Source organism: Erythranthe guttata, chromosome 11 (assembly GCF_056151865.1).
Source record: "Erythranthe guttata isolate IM_541 chromosome 11, IM_541, whole genome shotgun sequence".
NCBI classification, from domain to species: Eukaryota; Viridiplantae; Streptophyta; class Magnoliopsida; order Lamiales; family Phrymaceae; genus Erythranthe; species Erythranthe guttata.
This window is the reverse complement of record NC_142543.1, coordinates 9,055,507-9,076,054: the sequence shown is the minus strand read 5'-3', so window position 1 is coordinate 9,076,054 and position 20,548 is coordinate 9,055,507. Positions and strand designations below refer to the sequence as shown.

Sequence of the window (20,548 nt, the reverse complement as noted above, 5' to 3'; positions counted from 1 at the left end):
GCAAATTTTCGTAAATGTGGCGGATATTTTGGATAGTGAAAGAGAGATCCAAAGTAAAGTTTTATTAAATCTTAAATGTAATTTGATCGTTTTGTTGATATTTAAAATTTATTTTAACTTTTAAATCGACTTAGGTATGAACGGATTGAATCGTAAGATTTGAATCGTAAATCATAAGATTTTAAACTCGGTATTGCAAAATTTCGTAAATGAGTCACACGCGATTGTAACTGAGGAGGAGTAGAAGCATATTGCGTTAGTGACGGATATTTAGGATATTGCCAATTTGGGTGGAGCGGCTGGGAAGATGGAGTAAGTATAGGGGTGATTCTGCAATTTTCAAAATTGTTTTAGACAGGAAGGTGGATTTCCAAAAATTACAAATGGACCCTCACTTGGGGTGCATTTCTTGTTTAAGGACCAAAAAAAAAAAAGGTTTAATAATATAGGGACCAAAAATCGTAAAATTTGATCGATTTGTTAATATTGAAGATTTATTTTAACATTTGAATCGACATAGATATGAATGAATTGAATCGTAAGATTTGAATCGTAAATCATAAGATTTTATGCTCGTTATTGCAAATTTTCGTAAATGTGGCGGATATTTTGGATAGTGAAAGAGAGATCCAAAGTAAAGTTTTATTAAATCTTAAATCGTAATTTGATCGTTTTGTTGATATTTAAAATTTATTTTAACTTTTGAATCGACTTAGGTATGAACGGATTGAATCGTAAGATTTGAATCGTAAATCATAAGATTTTAAACTCGGTATTGCGAAATTTCGTAAATGAGTCACACGCGATTGTAGCTGAGGAGGAGTAGAAGCATATTGCGTTAGTGACGGATATTTAGGATATTGCCAATTTGGGTGGAGCGGTTGGGAAGATGGAGTAAGTATAGGGGTGATTCTGCAATTTTCAAAATTGTTTTAGACAGGAAGGTGGATTTCCAAAAATTACAAATTGACCCTCACTTGGGGTGCATTTCTTGTTTAAGGACCAAAAAAAAAAAAGGTTTAATAATATAGGGACCAAAAATCGTAAAATTTGATCGATTTGTTGATATTGAAGATTTATTTTAACATTTGAATCGACATAGATATGAATGAATTGAATCGTAAGATTTGAATCGTAAATCATAAGATTTTATGCTCGTTATTGCGAATTTTCGTAAATGTGGCGGATATTTTGGATAGTGAAAGAGAGATCCACTTTTTGGAATCAAATTTGCAATTTGGGTGGAGCCGAAGATGGAGTAAGTATAGGGGTGATACTGCAATGTTCACAGCTGTTTCAGCCAGGGAGGTGGATATTCGAAAATTACAAATTAACCTCCACTTAGGGGCATTTCCGGTTTAAGGACCAAAATTATAAATGGTATATAATATAGGGACCAAAACTGTAATTATTATAAAAATAATATAATAAATTAAAGTTTTCGTAAATCTTAAATCGTAACTGTGATCGTTTTGTTGATATATAAGATTTATTTTAACTTTTGAATCGACTTAGGTATGAACGAATTTGATCGTAAGATTTGAATCGTAAATCATAAGATTTTAAACACGGTATCGCGAATTTGCGTAAATGAGTTACACGCGATTATAGCTGAGGAGTAGAAGCATACTGCGTTGGTGGCGGATATTTCGGATATTGCAAGAGAAATCCACTTTGGGGTTAAATTTGCAATTGGGCTGAAGCGGCTGGGAAGATGGAGTAAGTATAGTGGTGATTCTACAATTTTCAAAATTGCTACAGTCAGGGGGTGGATTTCCAAAAATTACAAATTGACCCCCACTTGGGGTGCATTTCTCGTTTAAGGATCAGAATTAAAAAAAATTATAATAATATAGGGACCAAAAATCGTAAAATTTGATCGATTTGTTGATATTTAAGATTTATTTTAACATTTGAATCGACATAGATATAAATGAATTGAATCGTAAGTCATAAGATTTTATGCTCCATATTGTGCCGTAAATGTCGAAAATTTAATCTCACCTTGTAACACGTACCTGGACTTGCCACTGCATACTGATTATTATTATATTCAGCACCGGTGAACATCCAAAATATGTAAATACAAGTTGCAGGACTAATTTGACATTAGAAAATATACAATAGCATAACAAGGAAATGAAGAAATAGCAAAAATACAGGATACACATTTCCGTAGGCATAAGATAGGAGACATTGAAGGTTGATCGAAGGGATGACATAGTTCAGTAATAGTTTGGAAATGTTATCGATCCTTATCTCTGGAATTCGGTAGGAAAAAGAAATTTGATGTTGATGGCTGTTGTGCAATACAACTGTAGCACGAATGAGTTCACTACAAAAAGTGGAAAACTGTTCGTTCAGGTTTATTTCGATGCATTGGAGTAGAAAACTCATCAAAATTGACAAAAATTGTTCATTGTTTGATGACCGTCTCCTTTCTTCCTTTACAGTGGAGGTGAGTTTTATTTAGCGAAAAGCTTTGTAATCGACAGACCTATGTTCGATGCTGAAGCTCTTCAATAGATCTTTCCGCCGTCTTGGGTACCAGGCATATCACATAGAGCAAGAAAAAGAAATACCAACTTTAACTGCAAATATTTGAAAAAAGACATTTTATAACGTAATTTTGAAAAATATAATTGTTATTATATTAAGTAATTATCATAATTTATAAGAGAGCAGCCTACGAACCTGGACCAACAACAAACGCCGACGGCAAAAATTTGTATGAGACCGGATCCTGGGCTGAGGCGCACAAGAAATCGTGTGGGATGAGGGGTGAGGGGAAATCGTCTGGGATGAGGACAATTTTTGAAGACAGTGGTACAGGGGAGCCAAATTACAGCCAGGTAGAAATTATATAATACGTTCACCGCGGCTTTTTCCGCCTCTACAATAGTTGACGCTTCTTTCTCCGGCCACTTCCTCCTCTCCGCGAAGTGCAGTTGCTGACTCCTAACCCAGCACAGATGGCCCTTTTTGTTGTGTAAAGCTAAAGGGCTAAGCCCTACCCGGCGTCGTCAATTGGTCGGTAATTTAATTAGTTTTCTGATTTTAGTCGGCGCTGTGGGCTTCTCGCACGGTGTGATTGCGGACTCCGGCAACCTCCACTGATAACCTTGGAATCACGCGTTCGAATAATTCATTGTTTGATGGCCATCTCCTTTCTTCCTGTGCAGTGGAGGTATCTGTTTCGTAATTCTCTTTTGGGAAGAAAAAAAACAGAAAAAGGGCAAACCTGTAAATGAATAGAGAGACCAAGACCAAGCCGAAACACAAGAAAGCAAGTCCAGGACTACTGACCTGGCAATCAGTACCTACAAAGCAAAGCCCTCAAGATTCCAATTCCCGAAGTACAGTAAAAAAATTATGATACAAGGAAACGACTTTCAAATACTGGCAACAGCCGTTGCCATATATATACAGTTATATGATACCAAAATAATCCGACTCCCCCATTGAAGGAATAACGAAGGAGAGAACATGCATCAAAATAAAATTAAAACACCTTATTGGTAATAGTTAAGATACCTATGGTAAATGTCTACAATGAATCAATCTTTCATCAATCCTCAGCAAAACAAATAACCGGTGAAGATAAGAAACCAATATCAGCCACATCAATATTGACAAAAAATTACAGGGAAACAAATGGCAAAATAATCGAATTAAATGGTAAATATAGGAACTGATTAGTAGTATTACCCAAATAAACGTAATTCCCAAAGGCCTACAAGAAAAATCAATTCATACACCTGCAAGAAAAAGCAAGCCCAAGAATAGATAAATGTGTAAATTCAGGTTGTAAATTAAAAAAAAAAATAATAATAATAATAAATAAATAAATCAAGCGAAAGATATTAAGAAATGATCGAAGAGAAGTAACCGATAGGGTGAAAGTTGAGAGAACAGGAAAACCGACTGTCTCAGAGGGTGTGTACAAAGCTCGCTTGTAACCCAATTCAAATAATAATCATAGGAATATGCGAAAGATTTTAAACTCGGTATTGCGAATTTACGAAAATTCACAATACCGAGTTTAAAATCTTTTGATTTACGATTCAAATCTTACGATTCAATTATTCATACCTAAGTCGATTCAAATGTTAAAATAAATCTTAAATATCGACAAAACGATCAAATTTTACGATTTACAATTTACGATTTAAGAAAACAATAATTTATTATATTATTTATAATAAACGTGTTATAATTACTATTTTGGTCCCTATATTATATACCATTTTAAAGTATTTAAACCGGAAATGCCCCCAAGTGGAAATCAAGTTGTAATTTCCGAAAATCCACATCTCTGGCTGAAACAGTTGGGAAGATTGAAGAACCACCCCTATACTTACTCCATATTCCTAGCCGCTCCACCCTAATTACAAATTTGATTTCAATATCCAAAATATTCGCCACATTTATTATCACAAGTTTATCATAAATAATATAATACCTTTAAAGTTTTCATAAATCGTAAATCGTAAAATTTGATCGATTTGTTGATATTTAAGACAACAAATCCACCTCCCGTCCGACACAGTTTTGAAAATTGAAGAATCACCCCTATACTTACTCCATCTTCCCAGTCGCTCCACCAAAATTTTACCTAATCGTAAAAAAAAAGATAAAAAAAGATGCAGCCTAAAAATCGATTTATGAAAGTATATCGAAAAACATAATACGATAAGTTCTTGTATTCACCCGAGGCACCCGGCACCGCCCATTGCGCGGTGCTCTACACTAGTATATATATATATATATAAGTACATATATATGGGGATCGTCCCCTTTTTTTTTATGTCTTTCTTTTTGCTTTTTTTCTGCCCTATTTAAATACCAAACGTCGTTGTTCTCGTCTTCCTCTCCAATCAGCTGGCCGCGTTCTTTTCTTTTCCCTTTTCTTCCCAAGTTGCTCGACCGCGACGCCTCTGCTTCTTTTTTCCATTTTCTTTTAATCCGATTGCTTGAAAACGGCGTCGTTTCAGGGTGGGCCTCCACATCTGGCCACAATTGTTGACCTCCACCGTTCCACCGTTCGCCGCTTCCACGTCCGCCGCTGGCGCTTCGTCCGATGCCCACCGCCCCTGCCGCCAACATCACTTCCCACCTCTTTTTTCAACCAATTGCAGACGCCGCCCTCTATCTTTGTTTAATATTATCCCGCATCTCCGCCACCTAAGTTCTCTGTGCAACCCCCACCTCCTTCTTCTCTTTGCCACCTAAGTTCCCAGGTTTTATTTCAAATTGCTGAAAAGGGTTGCATTTTTTTTCGTTCTTATCTGTTTTAAGGTGTTGATATAATCATGTTTGTATCACCATTAATAGAGCTTCAATTTGTAAGAATTGTCTGTTTCTTTTCTTCCTCGTTTTTTCTCCGTATTGCTGCCTCTTTAAATTGTTCGATTTAATTAATATTTGCATTCGATTTCGATTGTGTAGGAACATCGTTTACAGTATGCTTAGAGACTCATGTAAATCTGCCCCTTTTTGTTTTCGTTATCCATGACTGTGGACTACTTAATTTTGCAATCCTGTATTAATTACTCTTCATCTCAAACGAGATTTCCGATCGTCGTCGTTTTGATAATTAAGCTATTTCTGCGGGTGTTTGCATTTTTCGTGATGCGCATAAGGTGGTGAAGGATTCGTCGAGAGATTCTAATGGAGTTCACCGGAATGCTTTGGTGCTATCCGGAAGCAAAAGACCGTCGTACGAGTCTTTTCGGAGCTGTGACGATCGTCGATTTAGCAATGCCAAAAGGTGACTGTTGCTTTCACCTTTCTACTGGTATTTGATTTCAATTTACTTTGTACCTTGTGCATTTGTATAAGTGGAAATTAACAATTTTTGAAGAATTATAGAGGCCCTTTACGCGGCCTGATTAAAGTGGACGCAAAGTAAGAAGAGGAGTGGTACCATTAACAAACGTGGTCGAACTCATATACATCTCAGAAATCACTCGGCCGAATAAAATCAAGTGTAATAAGTAAATGTCACCAGCAAAAAATGAATGTAATTCTCGAAGAAAGACATATACGAAAAAGCTAAACGAACCAAAGTAAGTCGTAACACAAAAAAATATATATATGAGCCGTAAAGCAAAAGAAGTCGTCGGACGCGCAAAGCTACTCTTCGGAGTGGCGCCATCAACAAACGTGGCAGAACTCATCTCCGTCTCAGAAATCACTCGTCCAAATAAAATCAGGTGTAAAAAGTAAATGGCACCAGAAACAAATGAATGTATTTCTCGAAGAAGCAAAAAACCTGTATATGAACAGAGAGACCAAGAGCAAGCCGAAGGTGGAACACAAAAAAAGGGCAAACCTGTAAATGAATCAAGAGACAAAGGCCTAGCCAAAACACAAGAAAGCAATTCCAGATAAAGGAGCAACAACACATGCAAAAGTTTTTGAAGAACTTGTTCCCTCTTGCAGATTAATAGCGAAAAAACAATAACCAATTACAGTTTCAAAGAATAAATTGTAAATAATAAAAGAGCATAACGGAAACAAAAATTATGGAAATCCCTATACATTTCAAAAAATTATGTTATTGGTTACAGAAATGTACTAATTCTGCAACTCCCTATACATCTAAAAAAAATGATATTGGATAAAGAAATGTGCTTATTTAGAACCATATGCCAACGAGCAAGACAAGGTGCTAAACAAACAAAAACAAAAACAAAATCAAAATTACTCAATGAGCAAGAAAAATTCTTAAATACCCAAAGTAACTCGGTTTTTCTGATATCTTGTAATAAACAAAACCTGGTGCTATCCTATACCAGTGGCTTTCCATTATCCCGACTTTGAGGCCTGATTTGACTTTTCGCCATTGGGGTACTTCCGCTCTCTCTGGCTGAAGATACACACCTCCTCCTCGCCGAAATTGTCCTGCCTGAAACAATATATGATTGAGACGACCGCACCTTCTCGTAAATGGTGTTGGACGAGGTTGGCTCGGTGACCAAGGGCTTGCTTATTAGTTGGGTTTGCTTCTACCGAGGCTATGTTCAGGAAATTGGGCCTTTTAGTTAAACCAAAAAGAACATTTCATATTAGTAGCACATCGATAGTTCATTAGGCACAACTACTAACACAGCTAACTTTAGAACATAATTTGGCAGTGCTAAAGCAGGCAATATCATGTCCAAATAGACAACTTCATCTTTGAGATTAATAACTTCTAATTAAAATAAGGTTGAACACGCCCCCCCCATTGGAGTTCTTCTCTTTACATAAGTTTCTGAAGGCAAGACATCAAATCTTGACCCTATGGGCATATATGGTGGTTATTGAAACCCAAAAAACACCGAAGTGGGGAAATTTAATTGCCGTTATTTTTCTGGAGTATATCAAATAATAGATAAAAAACACAGAAGAAAAAACATCAAATTCCTCCACGATAAGGAAAGCACACACGCACAAAAAGAACGGAACAACAAAGACAACAAATTATTATCTGGAAGTGCTTGCTACCTTTGAAGTGGTGAACACGAGCATCCTCGTTAAAATCTACAACCTGTTATTGACCAGGTAATTTGGAAATTGGTATTAATAGAAAAAGAAAAACATTATGACCAACGGGAAAGCAAAAACAAAACAGAGAGAAAGAAAATGAAACTCACAGGGCAATTGCAAATTGTTGAGAAGTTGCTCTGAATCCGCAAAGAAATGGGAAAACAGCTTCGAATACAAAATCCGGGATGCTCCATTCTTATCTAGAAAACCAGTACAAAATGGGGAAGAAAAGAAAAAAAACAAAAAGTAAAATACCTCGCGATAATGAGAAGTGGAGAGGTGAACATTCCACATCCTAATCACTGACGATAAAACTACTGTTAATAGCAATCAAAGATATAAATTTCTATTTATCGCAGCTCTTAAAGATTTACAAGGAAAATAATTACCATTTCACTACAACAAAGACAAATCCATGTAGAAACCTCTGCATAGTCTTGCTTCATAGTTCCTTTATGAAAAAAACTCCTGTTAAATAGCAATCAAGGAAACAAAAGACAACATAATGGATAGTGTTTAATCTGTGCAAAAAATGAAGTGTTTAAATATGAGTAAACACTGATAGATATCAGGAAAACAAGTTTGCAACTCGAATTAGGCACATAAAAATAGCTGCATCATTACCAAACAAAACAAGAAGAAATGTATATACGAGTAATAATAGTTATTTTATTGACATCAATTGTAAAGAACATCGGTTCACTTCGACAACGGATCCGTGAACTGAAAAAGATGATGATAGATCCAAATCAACTAAAACAAGACTATTTTGTTAGCGTCGCCATTTTTTGTTTTGGGGCCTCGTCCATTTTCTTTTTTGGGGCCTATTTGATTCATCTCCATAGAACCATACCATCCCAGTACAATATTTCTATAGTGTAAATTCATTCTCTTTGCTATATGTTGTGCATGTACTAATAATGTATAAAATTACGACAACAACGTAAATAGATCACCATAACCATGCCTACAACCATAAAGCAGAAGCACAAGTTCCCAATTGAAGGGAAGACCTGAGGTAGCAGCACAAAAGCCTGAATAAGAACTAAGACGTCAAAAAATCTGAAAGTTCAACATATTCAGGGCATATGTTTTGGTGAATGAATTTCGGCACATGCACAAAATAAAAATTTAGGAATTATACCTGTAATTAAATTGGGCAACCGATTGTATTTGCGAACACACTGACGTTTTACTTCAGTAAGTATGCAGCAGGCAGCCGGTAGAGCACGACGTAGAGCACGACAACATGAGCATACCTGCCAGGCGATATGTCCACTAGTTAATAAGAAAATTCAGTGGAAAATTACTGCAAGAAAACAATTTTTTTTAAATACGAACGTTCATGTAAACCGAAGAGAAACAGCAGCACAGTTCATCTTTCCCATTAATCACCGACAACAATAATATATGGAGCGAGGTTAAGGTCGAGAGCACAGGTGCTTTAAACGTCTGAGGCGGCAAACTGGAGCGGTTTGGTGGGAGGCGCTTCGGCGGAAAGTATTGGGTTGCAGAGCAAGTGGACGGCGCGATGTTTTGCGGGGGGCAAATCTTGTCTCGCCGATAGTACGCAAACACTCTTCGAAACAAGTAAAATCAGCAAATGAACTATCTATAGCCAGCAAACTTTAAAACAGACCATAATGAAAATAAATGTAACACTTTTCTCCCAGCTGGTGTGGTACTCTAGAGGATGAAAACGAGGGCTTCAATTCAGAATCCTCTGAACCGATCTCGAACTGAAAAATAAGGAATAATTCACAACAAACAATAAAAGAAAACAAATTGAAGTATAAGCTTCCAATCACACTCTGGAATCTATTTGACGAGCAAAAGGACTTAGTTATTCCACAAGACAAAAAAGAAAAGGTAATATTCATCGTAATTAAATTAACCAAAAGGCGGTACAAACCAAGACTGTGATCGTGCCTGAATGAACTCTTTCCATCGCAACCGAATATGACAACTGAAACTTAAAAAGTAAATCAATTCTTTAAAGTTAACGAACAAAGCAAAACCGCCGAAATTTACACCTCTAGACAATGTCAATGTGAATTCATTATGATGATAAAAGAAAATACGTAAAACAAAGGTTATCCAGAACCCCACTCCCACTGATAGAATTTACTATGCATAATAAAAAAAATTGTGATTTAATTAATTCCAACAAAACACCCATCGAAAAGAAAGAAGCAAAACATGAAAAATGGAACCCATAATAGCAGAAAGTGGCAATCTTGAAATAGCTTCGAAAGCCCAAAGAATGTACGTAGCAGAAAATTTACATAAAATCATGGGAACTTGATATGGCAAAAGAATAAGGAATTGAGTCAATAGTCGCAGGTGGCAGAGAGAAGGAGGTGGGGGCTGTACAGCAAACTTAGGTGGCGAAGATGCAGGATAATATTCAAAAAAAAAGAGGAGGTGGCGGGCGAATATCAAACAACGTGGCAAAGATGCGACAAGCTGCTGCTGGTGGCGCCAGAAATTGTAGGCCGCCGACCACTGACCAAGAAGGGGAGCGCGGAAAGAAGTTTGCAAAACAAAGTTGCGTTTTAGGCAGCGGTTTGGGGAAAAAAAAACCCTGCTGCAAAACGCAGGCGGGCATAGGGTGACCAATACATTATTATTTATTGGTCCAATAATACAATCGAATTTTCATTACATTATTTAATATTCTTATCTTGGTTAATCTTATCTTATGAACCAAACAATGCCTAAGAAAACTAACCCGTTTTTGAACAGAAAAACAAAGTAGATAGACCAAATACCTGCACAGGGTTTGCTACAATAAGAGTACCACCTATGGCACCTCCAATCATATGGCCATCAGGACTACACAGCACCTGTCCGAATGCGGCGCCCACCGCTTTCCGAGAGAAAGTACGAATCGGACAAGCACAATATCTCAAAACGACACTATTTATCTAGAAATAGCAAGTCAGAAAATAAAATAATGATAGCTCGAACAAAAGGACAGACCATAAAGTAATTACTTACAATCAACATGGACAATCTAGGACTGAAAAATAACCTTCAACTTCAAAGCTTCACGAAACAAAAAAAGTCTATTTAAATTATTAAAAATGAAGTTGTAGCCGGACAAAAGTTTAAAGCTTCACGATTATTGGAATTTTCTATTACAAAACCTTCTAAGAGAAACATCAGCATCTTTATTAAAATGGTAAATAGATGCTTCATAGTACGTACTAAATATGCAACCAAAGTGGCACACAATTTACAATTATGCCATTAATTCATTAACGAAAAAAATTTATTTGGTTAGTATAAAGAAGTATACGAGTAGAAAATGCATTAACCTGAAACGTAATATTGGCACCAGAAGTTGTGGGCTGGCGTAGTGGCACCGAAGAAACCGATCCACTACCTGCCATGATGCATAACACATCTCGGTCTCTGTCGTGCAAATGCCAGTATTTTTGCCGCAATATCCTGTACACGACTTAGCAATTAATAATTGCAACATAAAAATTACTACTGCAAATTGACGGATTACCGAATAAAATTGAGATAATTAATTAGGGAATGCAGCAAACTTACCTCTCCGACTCCAACGTGTAGTACATGTGGTGTAAATGCTAGTCCCGCTGAAGCGTTCATCCATTCGCCTGATTAAAGAATATTTTTTTTGTTAAAGTTCACGTCACACTGACAAAGATTAAGAACTTACGATAACTAAATCGATACGAATATTGAAACATGTGCATTTAGAGGAAAACGAAAGCCAATGTTCCCTTAAGACGCGTACTTTCGACGACAAAAATTGGCGATCCAAATTGACAACGTTTTTTGGTTTCACTGTGGCGGAATTCTTCCACAAGTTCGACCGTATAAGATTGTTCCACTATTTAAAGTATTTGATTCTTCATTATTCCCCTGCATTCATATCCCTAGGTTTGAGCCAGCACAATTTTGGGCACGACAGTATAAGATTGTTCCACTATTTAAGGAATTTTATTCGTCGTTATCCCCCTGCATTCATATCCCGGGCCTAAACTGAAGCAGCAACTTATGAATAATGAAAAGAGAAACACATACAAATTATAAACCGAATTCCATAAACCACAAATAGCCAATAACTATGCAGAAATTATCCATGTTTATGAATTGGCATTCAGAAATGGAAAGTTAAACGCATACGCATACGCATCCACATGGGGCAGAGAATTACAGGCAATTAGGCGCGTAGTCAACCCCACGAATGAAATCCAAACAGACTCGGACCTCCACAGCTTCTACTCCCTGCCCTTACCACACCTATAAAAAAGTTAAAAACTATTAGTATCAGGACTGCCAACTAACTACCCGTGTTCTTCCGTTGGGAAACTTGCGAAAACGTTTGGCAGCGTGAAGGTACAACCTGAAGCTGAAGGCAGCAAGTAGGACCTGGAGAGATAATACAAAACGACCACCATTTTCAGCCTATGACTATGGGGTTCACTCCAAACTATAGTTCAATGTGATCGAGTATCATCAGAATAAAAGACCAAAGAATTTATCCTCACAAATAGTAAAATATTTGCAAACAACACGATATATATACTCATTAATCAAAATAGCCATTTTAATGAATTTTATCCCGGAAATTTGCGGAATATTATTTATAATGACCAGTTAACCGGACCCAAGAGCCAGCTAAGGGCGGTCAGTAAGTTCCAAGAATGTGAAGAAACAAGCAGTCAAGATCCACCTAAGGAATTGAAGAATTATAGAGGCCTTTTAAGGGGCCTGATTAAACTGAACTCGAAGGAAAAAGTGACGTGAAGAAAAAATACATCAAAGCGAACCTGGTGGTGGCTGCTGAAGAAACCAACATCAGCAGCCATATTTTGAAAATAATCATAATCAAAATTGAGAGCACAATAAACATCCGTAATTTCGGAACCGAGAAAAATAGACTGAATAAAAAAGAAGTACATTGTGTAACAGAAACAAGAACGCACTAAATAAATGAGAATTTTACCTCTATAAATCCTGGCCGTCGTACCATGTCCGCTGATTTTTTCCTCGGGAGTCGTACAATTTCTACAAACATAAAAATATCAACAAGACATTAAGTTCAAATAATCAAAAAAATGCAAAAACCTAAACGAACCAAAGTAAATCGTAAGAAAAAAAAATATATATAAGAGCCATAAAGCAAACGAAGTCGCCGCAAAGCTACTCATCAGAGTGGCGCCGTCAACAAACGTGGCTGAATTCATCTCCATCTCAGAATTCACTCGCCCGAATAAAATCAGGTGTAAAAAGTAGATGGCACCAGCAAAATAATAATATAATTCTCCAACAAGCGGGAAACCTGTATATGAACAGAGAGAGACCAAGAGCAAGCCGGAGCCGGAAAAAAAAAAAAAAAAAGGGCAAACCTGTAAATGAATAGAGAGACCAAGACCAAGCCGAAACACAAGAAAGCAAGTCCAGGACTACTGACCTGGCAATCAGTACCTACAAAGCAAAGCCCTCAAGATTCCAATTCCCGAAGTACAGTAAAAAAATTATGATACAAGGAAACGACTTTCAAATACTGGCAACAGCCGTTGCCATATATATACAGTTATATGATACCAAAATAATCCGACTCCCCCATTGAAGGAATAACGAAGGAGAGAACATGCATCAAAATAAAATTAAAACACCTTATTGGTAATAGTTAAGATACCTATGGTAAATGTCTACAATGAATCAATCTTTCATCAATCCTCAGCAAAACAAATAACCGGTGAAGATAAGAAACCAATATCAGCCACATCAATATTGACAAAAAATTACAGGGAAACAAATGGCAAAATAATCGAATTAAATGGTAAATATAGGAACTGATTAGTAGTATTACCCAAATAAACGTAATTCCCAAAGGCCTACAAGAAAAATCAATTCATACACCTGCAAGAAAAAGCAAGCCCAAGAATAGATAAATGTGTAAATTCAGGTTGTAAATTAAAAAAAAAATAATAATAATAATAAATAAATAAATCAAGCGAAAGATATTAAGAAATGATCGAAGAGAAGTAACCGATAGGGTGAAAGTTGAGAGAACAGGAAAACCGACTGTCTCAGAGGGTGTGTACAAAGCTCGCTTGTAACCCAATTCAAATAATAATCAACCTGAATTTAGTAGAATACCTCCTACATCCCCAATAAAGGCGTAGATTTTTTTGGAAGTTCTCCTTGAAAAAACAGCAACGAAACACTGTAAACGTTGACCGATCGCAAACATCTGCTATCTGTCGCCGTGGCAACCGGCTGGCCAAGGTTGGTCGGCGGGCGTCGGGATGGTATGTGAGCAGTAGGGGTTTTAGGAAATTGAGATTGATTTATCTGTGGTCTGAGCCAGAAAAAACGAAGGGGCGGGTAGGGGTGATGAGGACAGAGGGAGACGCAACACGTAGGACGAAGAAAACGTGAAGCAGACAAGAGGAAGAAATAGGCTGAAGAAAACACATCAGATAGGCTTGCCTGGTGTCGGGACTTGAACCTTACAATAATAGTAAAAGAGGCGGTGGAGGTTCTTGAATGAAGCGGCGGCGGACAGCGGCGGAGGTCAACAATTGTTGGCCAATCTCTAAGCGTCGAAACGGCGTCGTTCCGCAAGAAACGGATTGTGAAAGGGAGCCGACATCGACGGAAGCAGGACGTGGAAGGCCAGAAGGAGGTCAACAATAGCTGCCGCGAATATTGTAGGCCGCCGACCACGATTGGGGCCCAACATCGATCGAACCGGCGGTAGGGAGAGGCGTTGCTGACCGGCGGTGGTGAGTTGGTGCACAGGCTTATCAAAGAAAAGAGAAGTACCCCTTATCAAAAGAAAAGAGAAGTAAACCAAAAACATGTACTACGATTTTATAGTTTGTCGGTGCACAGGCTTTAAGAAAGTCCTACGAATCAGAAGACCAGAGAATACACGCACGGATTTAAGTGAACAGAAAAGAACAAATAATCTGAAAAGCTTCAGTTAACAGAGAGCAGAATATCACAGCAAGGGAGTACATACCTCTTCACGTAACAGCCCTAGGACTAAGGCATAAACCTCGAAACAATCTTTCTGCAAATTAGATACGGTCAATTGTCTTAGTGCATGTGAGTTTTAATAAAGAGAAACATTTGAATATTTGATGCACACATACAGTCTGCCGTACATTAATCTTCACCCAATTATCCTGGTAACATCAACAACTGATGTTACTGATCTACAAAAAGAAGAGCAATTCATAAAATTTCAATTGCGAATGAAAACCTTACACCAGATAGGACTTAAAAGGAATACCCAAAGCAAACATACAGCATGTGTTCTTTGTACAAGTTTTAACCGTATTATAGCCAAACTTAATGGCTTAGATGTATCAGTTCGAGCTGCTTTATTTGAATGCTCCACATCATTTGGTCTCTTCTGTTTGAGGGAGCCTGATCAACATGTCGGATACGGAATGAGCCGAAAAAATAAAGTCAATTCATATTGTAAAAGTTAAAATGGAACATAACTCATCCACACCGGCATTGATATATATATATATATATATATATATATATATATATATATATATATATATATATATATATTAATTAATATAATAACAATTATATTTTTCAAAATTACGTTCTAAAATGTCATTTTTCAAATATTTGCAGTGAAAGTTGGTATCTCTATTCCTTGCTCTATGTGATATGCCTGATTCTATTGAAGTGCCTCAGCATCGAACATAGGTTGGTCGATTAGAAAGCTTTTTGAACATGCCAACCTTGCATAGCACAAGCAGCAGCATCTCTGTTACCCATTCATGATCCTAATATTTAATGTCCATTTCCCTCAATGATGTTTGAACAATCAATTTATGTAATAACCCGATTTTTATTCTACTCTATAGTTAAATTTCTCCATAATCCTCTCTTCTCGCATCTCTTATATTAAACATCCTCTATTAGCATGCAAAGAAATTTCTGGCACTAATGGTTAAGGCAGCAATCAGCACTTAGTAAACTCACCTTGTCTTTCTGCACGGGCATTCCACTTGAATTATCCTTTATCTCGACGGTGGATGTTGGAATTTCGAATTGCAACCTGCGACGGGCACGGGAAATGAAAAAATAAATTCATGCTGCAAACAAAATCATGAAAAGTAAGGGGAGCAAAGAAGGGGGAAAGGGTTGGCAATAAAGCTCGAAAGAGAGATGGGGCAGACGAGAGGAGGAGGAAGAAAATAGAATCAATAACAGAGGAATTTAGAGAATTGGAGAAAAGGCGGTGCACCCAAAAATCCATCATGTTTCACATGGCTATTATTGCAATTTGGCACTTACACTTTCATGCAGAAAAAAAACCGAAAAGGAAAAAGAAACATATAGAACTGGTCTTTTAATATTACACAACGAAGTTATAAAAAGGATCACTCCCAGCGTCACTTCCAGCTGCTGCCTGTGCTGCATTCTTTGCTGTCTTTTCTTGAAGTTCCTTTGCATCCCTCTGTCATCCAAAAGTAAATTAAACCGTTATCACATTATTAAATAAAACAGACCCTTTGTACTCTTTATTCGTAAAACGAGTTTAATGGCTCGTAAAAGATGTAGACGATGAGGAATAAAAAATCACATCTTGGGAATTTTCAGTGAAGCGAACAGATGAAGCTGATAAAGTTAACCGTCTCTAATTTGCGAACTTTAGCAAAGAAAAGAAAATGAAATAACGGGTTGCAATTTAATACAACAAAATTTTACAAGTGAAGCGGTGCTTAATCGGAAGATAGATCTTGATGCAGAAGACAAACTATTAGGATGACGAGGCAAGATTGAGTATTAATTTTAGTGGCACAATGGAATAAATCATTTAGTACGACTGTACGAGACTAAAGGAAAAACGATGTGTGTACCTCCGATTTACGTGGTTTAGAACTATCTTCCGCTACCGAATTTGTTCGACGATTATAAGTAATGTAGATTTGCTGATATAAATTAATCAATGAAAATCTATCTAGTTTGGAATTCTATTTTTTCAATGTTCCCAAGAATTTATGCAGCCCCCAGCCTTTCTTGATTGATTATCTTAAATTACTTGTGAAAATTAAGGCCTCGTTTGGTTGGGAAGATAAGATTAGCCAAGATAAGATTAAATACTCTAATGAAAACACAATCATTTCACCAGTTCCAGGCACGTCAAATAAAAAACGACCGTTACCTTTCACGGCGCTGTTCAGGGGTGAAGCCATCATCTTTACCCTTTCCTTTGCCGGTGGTGCGAGCATTAGCCCTTTCTCTGTGACGGTCTCTTTGACTTCCACGTTTATTCCGGTTAAGAAATACATACAAGACGTATACACACAACCGAGCCAGAAAACACACACACACACACGCACTAAATTCAATGGAGTTCAACGAGAAGAAATTAATTTCAGAAAGAAAACGGAAAATCAAAACATGTGTTTTCAATTAATATGTTATATATATATATATATAAATATAATAAAGAAAAAATCAAAGATCTGAAAAATGAAAATATTCATACTTAATTATGCATAAACAAAAAAAAGTTAAAGAAAATAGTTACGGAAGGATACGAGTCATGGTGGAACGACGACGGAGGAGATAATCGAAGAAGAAATCTGCGGAGGGGTGACTCTTTGATATGATATATTGATAATCTAATTTTGGATGTGATCGAAAGTGGAGACGCCTGCCATTGGAGGAAAGATGCGGTCGGAAGTGACGTTGGCGGCAAGGACGGTGGGCATCGAATGAAGCGGCGACGTCGGGCATCGAACGAAGCGGCGACGGCGGGCATCGAACGAGGCGGCGGCAGAAGTCAACAATTGTTGGCCAAACGGCGTCGTTCTGCAGCGCGCGGAATAGAAGAAAAGGGACAACCAAGCAGGCGTGTCGTCGTCGAGCTGCTTCAAAATTAAAAGGAAAAGAGAAGATTTGGAAAGTCTGATTGGACCGGAAGATTGGAACGACACAGTTTTGGCATTAAATAGGCCAAAAAAATGGAAAAGAAATGGGTTTCAAGAAAAAGGTTGTATAAATTGTGAAATGAAATAGAGAATACCTGTATGCAATACCACTTTTCTGAAAGCAAATAAATAACAAAACATTGAGGAAATAGGTTAAATGAGAAATGAAGAAATACATCTACATACCTATAGAATAAACTTTACTTGTTCTTCATCGGCATGCGGCTCATAGCTAACGATGAAGTTTTGAGAGTGTCTCCCGTGTATACGATGTCTCTCTGTTTCATTGGAAAACACAATTTTAATATTAGAACCATTCAAGGGTTAATTGTAAAGCAGTCGACAATTTCAATCAAAATACCAAAGAACTCAAAAAAAAAACAAATTTGAAGCAGCAACTTACGACTACTGAAAAGATAAACACAAACAATTAAACTTCAGCTATAAACCATAAATAGCCAGTAAACATGTATCAATTAGGCGATTGCACGAATTACACTGAGAAAATGAAAGTAAAACTCATACGCATTTAGACGGGGCGACAACTACAAAACTATTCAATGTAATGTAACTTTCCATTTAAAAAAAATGCTGACAAGACCATTCCCATTTGGGTGTTTTCCATATTACAGACATTAGAAGCACCTAATTCGAAGATACAAATATCAAAGCATTACTAACTAATTTGCGAGTTTAGGTTGCTAATTTTAATATTTCATTAGCATTGCAATAAGGAAATCAGCTGATGATCTATTACTACCATTATCCTTATTTAGATATAGTAGTTTCTTACCAATATTAATATCCAGAAGTACAGAAGTACACGAGATCTCAGGTTGGATCAATTTGCCAATTTCTGTGAGAGACCTCCCACTCCCACAAAAGTGAAACATTTGTTTACATTCTTATTGCAAGGCTTCGTACCTCGCAGTCAAAGAAAACATAGGAAGAAACACGATAGTTATTTAGAAAATGAAAAAAATTAGACAGACCATCTTTCCGATAGACTAACCTCAGCTGTGAAGAAGCATTCCCAACCATGTGCTGGCAACATCATTGGGCTGTGGAAGTTAAACTCTGCCAAGCAAGCATGAGTTGTTGCTGATGCTGAGGTGTTAGAACCTATAGTTGACGAAAGTATGAGGGCACTGAATAACGACTTTGGCTAGATTAAGCATACCAAAGATGTTGCTGCCAGTATTCCTAGATCGACTTTCTAACTGAACAAATTCCTTCTAGATCCTATAGCAGAAAATTTCAAGATAAAATCTCTTTTTTGGATGCTGAAAAAGTTCATGTAAATATATCTTATATTGCATATTCAGTAATTCCAGTCATCGTATATGTGTTCCCGCTGCATGGTTCCCCATCTGCAAAAAAAGTTGCACAGAAAAATCTCATCATAATAATTGAACGAGCAAAGTCTGCATAGTATGAAACAAAGATTGATTCTATAATTTAAATAACTTAATTATAGAGCCTGAAGAAGCATCACCTGCACACAAAAAAAAAAAAAAAAAAAAAAGACTGATTACCTCCAAAACATAGTGAGCCACACCAATTAAGATAATGCAAACAACTGGCACAATTTTGTAGGTTGCTACGGTGGGTTCACCCCAAACTACAATTCTACGTGCTCGAGTGTAAGAATACAAGAGCAATTTCAAATTACTCAACTACGGAAAACCAATTATGTTTTTTTAGTTCAGAAAACGGAACAAGGATTTTTTTCTCACAAACGGTAAAAGATCTGCAAACAAAAAGACATCTACTCAAAAATCAAAATAACCATTTGAAATAGTCCTTACTTGAAACGGGGGCCTATTTCATCTTGCAAACCGAAGAGCACGGTAAGTAACGTTCCTGTAAACCGAAGAGAAAAACAGCGGCCTATTTCTTCTTCCCCGTGTATCACCCCGAACAATAATATATGGAGTGATGTTAAGGCCGGAGGTAGAAATCAAACTTACAAGGACAACAAGTGGATCGCGTGTTAAAGCATGACCATCGATCATGTCTATTGGCAACATATTCCGGTCTCTATAGATAGTGTTGACTAAAGTCTCGGTTCCGTCGAGCCAAATCTGAGCGACATCGAATCCTGCTTTTACCAAACCGCCCTTGAGATAGCAATGGGGCGGAATTAGCATTTCTAAATAAAAGTAAAATAAGAAAGAAAAACAAATTACGGCTCAAACAACGAGAAGAAGAGACTTAGTGGATTGTTTCTAAGATCCAATATGTACGATTGAACACCTTGACTCTCCATCTCATGAACCGTATTCTTCATCTCCAATGCTGAGGTCTATATAACACGATCGAAATTACCTTTTTACCTTCATTCGTCAATAATACGGCTAATTTCTATCGATTTTCATGAGTTCAAAAAATGCTCGAGAAAATAAAATACCTGAGAAAAAGTTGCTAATTTCACATATCCCGTCTTCGATAAATGTCCGTCTGGCAATTTGTGAGGAATTATAGCACTCGATATCGGCGAAAGCTTGATTACCTCACGGGGTATATTAACCTCTCTGATATAAGAACTCCCGAAGTCATCAACCTGGATAAACATAAATGCACCAATGAAGTTCAAAATTAATTAACCAGCTTTCACAATCGACATTTACAATTGTATTTAAAAAAAAAATTATTCGAAAAACAATATTTATTTTTTAAATGCAAGTGAAGTGTTCTTACAGTGTGAACTTTTACTGTAACAGTTGTTCCGACATGTCCCCTGAGCTTTTGTGCAGCTGCTTCACTTGCCACTCCGGCGAGTCTTGCACCTATTGCGCACCAAAAAAAAAAAGCATCAATCCGATTATTAGAAATTTTGTTAACTATTTTATTAAAACTATTCATCAATAAACTATTTTTCTAGTTTATTTAGTACTAATGTAAATTACCGTTTATTTCCATTAGCTCATCTCCTTCGCGTATACCAGCTCTCGCAGCTGGGCTATTCTTTATGCACGATAAAACAACTTGAAATAAAGTAAAATAGAAAATTACATGTCAATCTTGGGAAAAAAAAAACTTCATAATTAACCAAA

General features: G+C 36.9%; 3 protein-coding genes across 7 annotated transcripts; all 3 read right to left on the bottom strand.

Moving 5' to 3' along the window:
• Positions 1-6,525: 6,525 nt before the first annotated feature.
• On the bottom strand, positions 6,526-14,318 carry LOC105961467 (AT-hook motif nuclear-localized protein 7-like). Of its 4 annotated transcripts, XM_088825404.1 has the most exons (15): positions 13,678-14,318; positions 13,388-13,437; positions 12,921-12,999; positions 12,518-12,579; positions 11,726-11,811; positions 11,095-11,162; positions 10,854-10,986; positions 10,534-10,581; positions 8,875-10,460; positions 8,678-8,792; positions 7,923-7,984; positions 7,789-7,828; positions 7,641-7,698; positions 7,492-7,534; positions 6,526-7,039 (listed from the first exon to the last, which is right to left on the bottom strand). In XM_088825404.1, exons 9-14 carry the CDS (start codon positions 8,878-8,880, stop codon positions 7,528-7,530), a joined length of 288 nt encoding a protein of 95 aa, XP_088681530.1. In that variant the 5' UTR covers positions 8,881-10,460; positions 10,534-10,581; positions 10,854-10,986; positions 11,095-11,162; positions 11,726-11,811; positions 12,518-12,579; positions 12,921-12,999; positions 13,388-13,437; positions 13,678-14,318; the 3' UTR covers positions 6,526-7,039; positions 7,492-7,527. The 4 variants fall into 4 exon arrangements, with proteins under 4 accessions (XP_088681530.1, XP_088681527.1, XP_088681529.1 ...); XM_088825401.1 differs by lacking the exon at positions 10,534-10,581 and adding an exon at positions 11,303-11,526 and having other exon boundaries at positions 7,641-7,835; positions 7,923-8,792; positions 8,875-9,272; positions 10,305-10,460; XM_088825403.1 differs by lacking the exons at positions 10,534-10,581; positions 12,921-12,999 and having other exon boundaries at positions 7,789-7,835; positions 12,518-12,853; positions 13,372-13,437.
• On the bottom strand, positions 14,313-18,549 carry LOC105973566 (uncharacterized). The gene is made up of 9 exons (XM_088825872.1): positions 18,505-18,549; positions 17,697-17,770; positions 17,588-17,607; positions 17,101-17,429; positions 16,721-16,824; positions 15,915-16,010; positions 15,535-15,610; positions 14,546-14,596; positions 14,313-14,429 (listed from the first exon to the last, which is right to left on the bottom strand). Exons 1-9 carry the CDS (start codon positions 18,547-18,549, stop codon positions 14,328-14,330), a joined length of 897 nt encoding a protein of 298 aa, XP_088681998.1. The 3' UTR covers positions 14,313-14,327.
• LOC105966740 (carboxyl-terminal-processing peptidase 3, chloroplastic) lies at positions 17,583-20,528 on the bottom strand. Of its 2 annotated transcripts, XM_088825398.1 has the most exons (9): positions 20,402-20,528; positions 20,193-20,281; positions 19,903-20,055; positions 19,711-19,797; positions 19,463-19,612; positions 19,301-19,355; positions 18,924-18,987; positions 18,286-18,336; positions 17,583-17,770 (listed from the first exon to the last, which is right to left on the bottom strand). In XM_088825398.1, the coding sequence occupies exons 1-6, from the start codon at positions 20,412-20,414 to the stop codon at positions 19,314-19,316; spliced, it is 534 nt and encodes a 177-aa protein (XP_088681524.1). In that variant the 5' UTR covers positions 20,415-20,528; the 3' UTR covers positions 17,583-17,770; positions 18,286-18,336; positions 18,924-18,987; positions 19,301-19,313. The 2 variants fall into 2 exon arrangements, with proteins under 2 accessions (XP_088681524.1, XP_088681523.1); XM_088825397.1 differs by having other exon boundaries at positions 19,301-19,612.
• Positions 20,529-20,548: the final 20 nt, after the last annotated feature.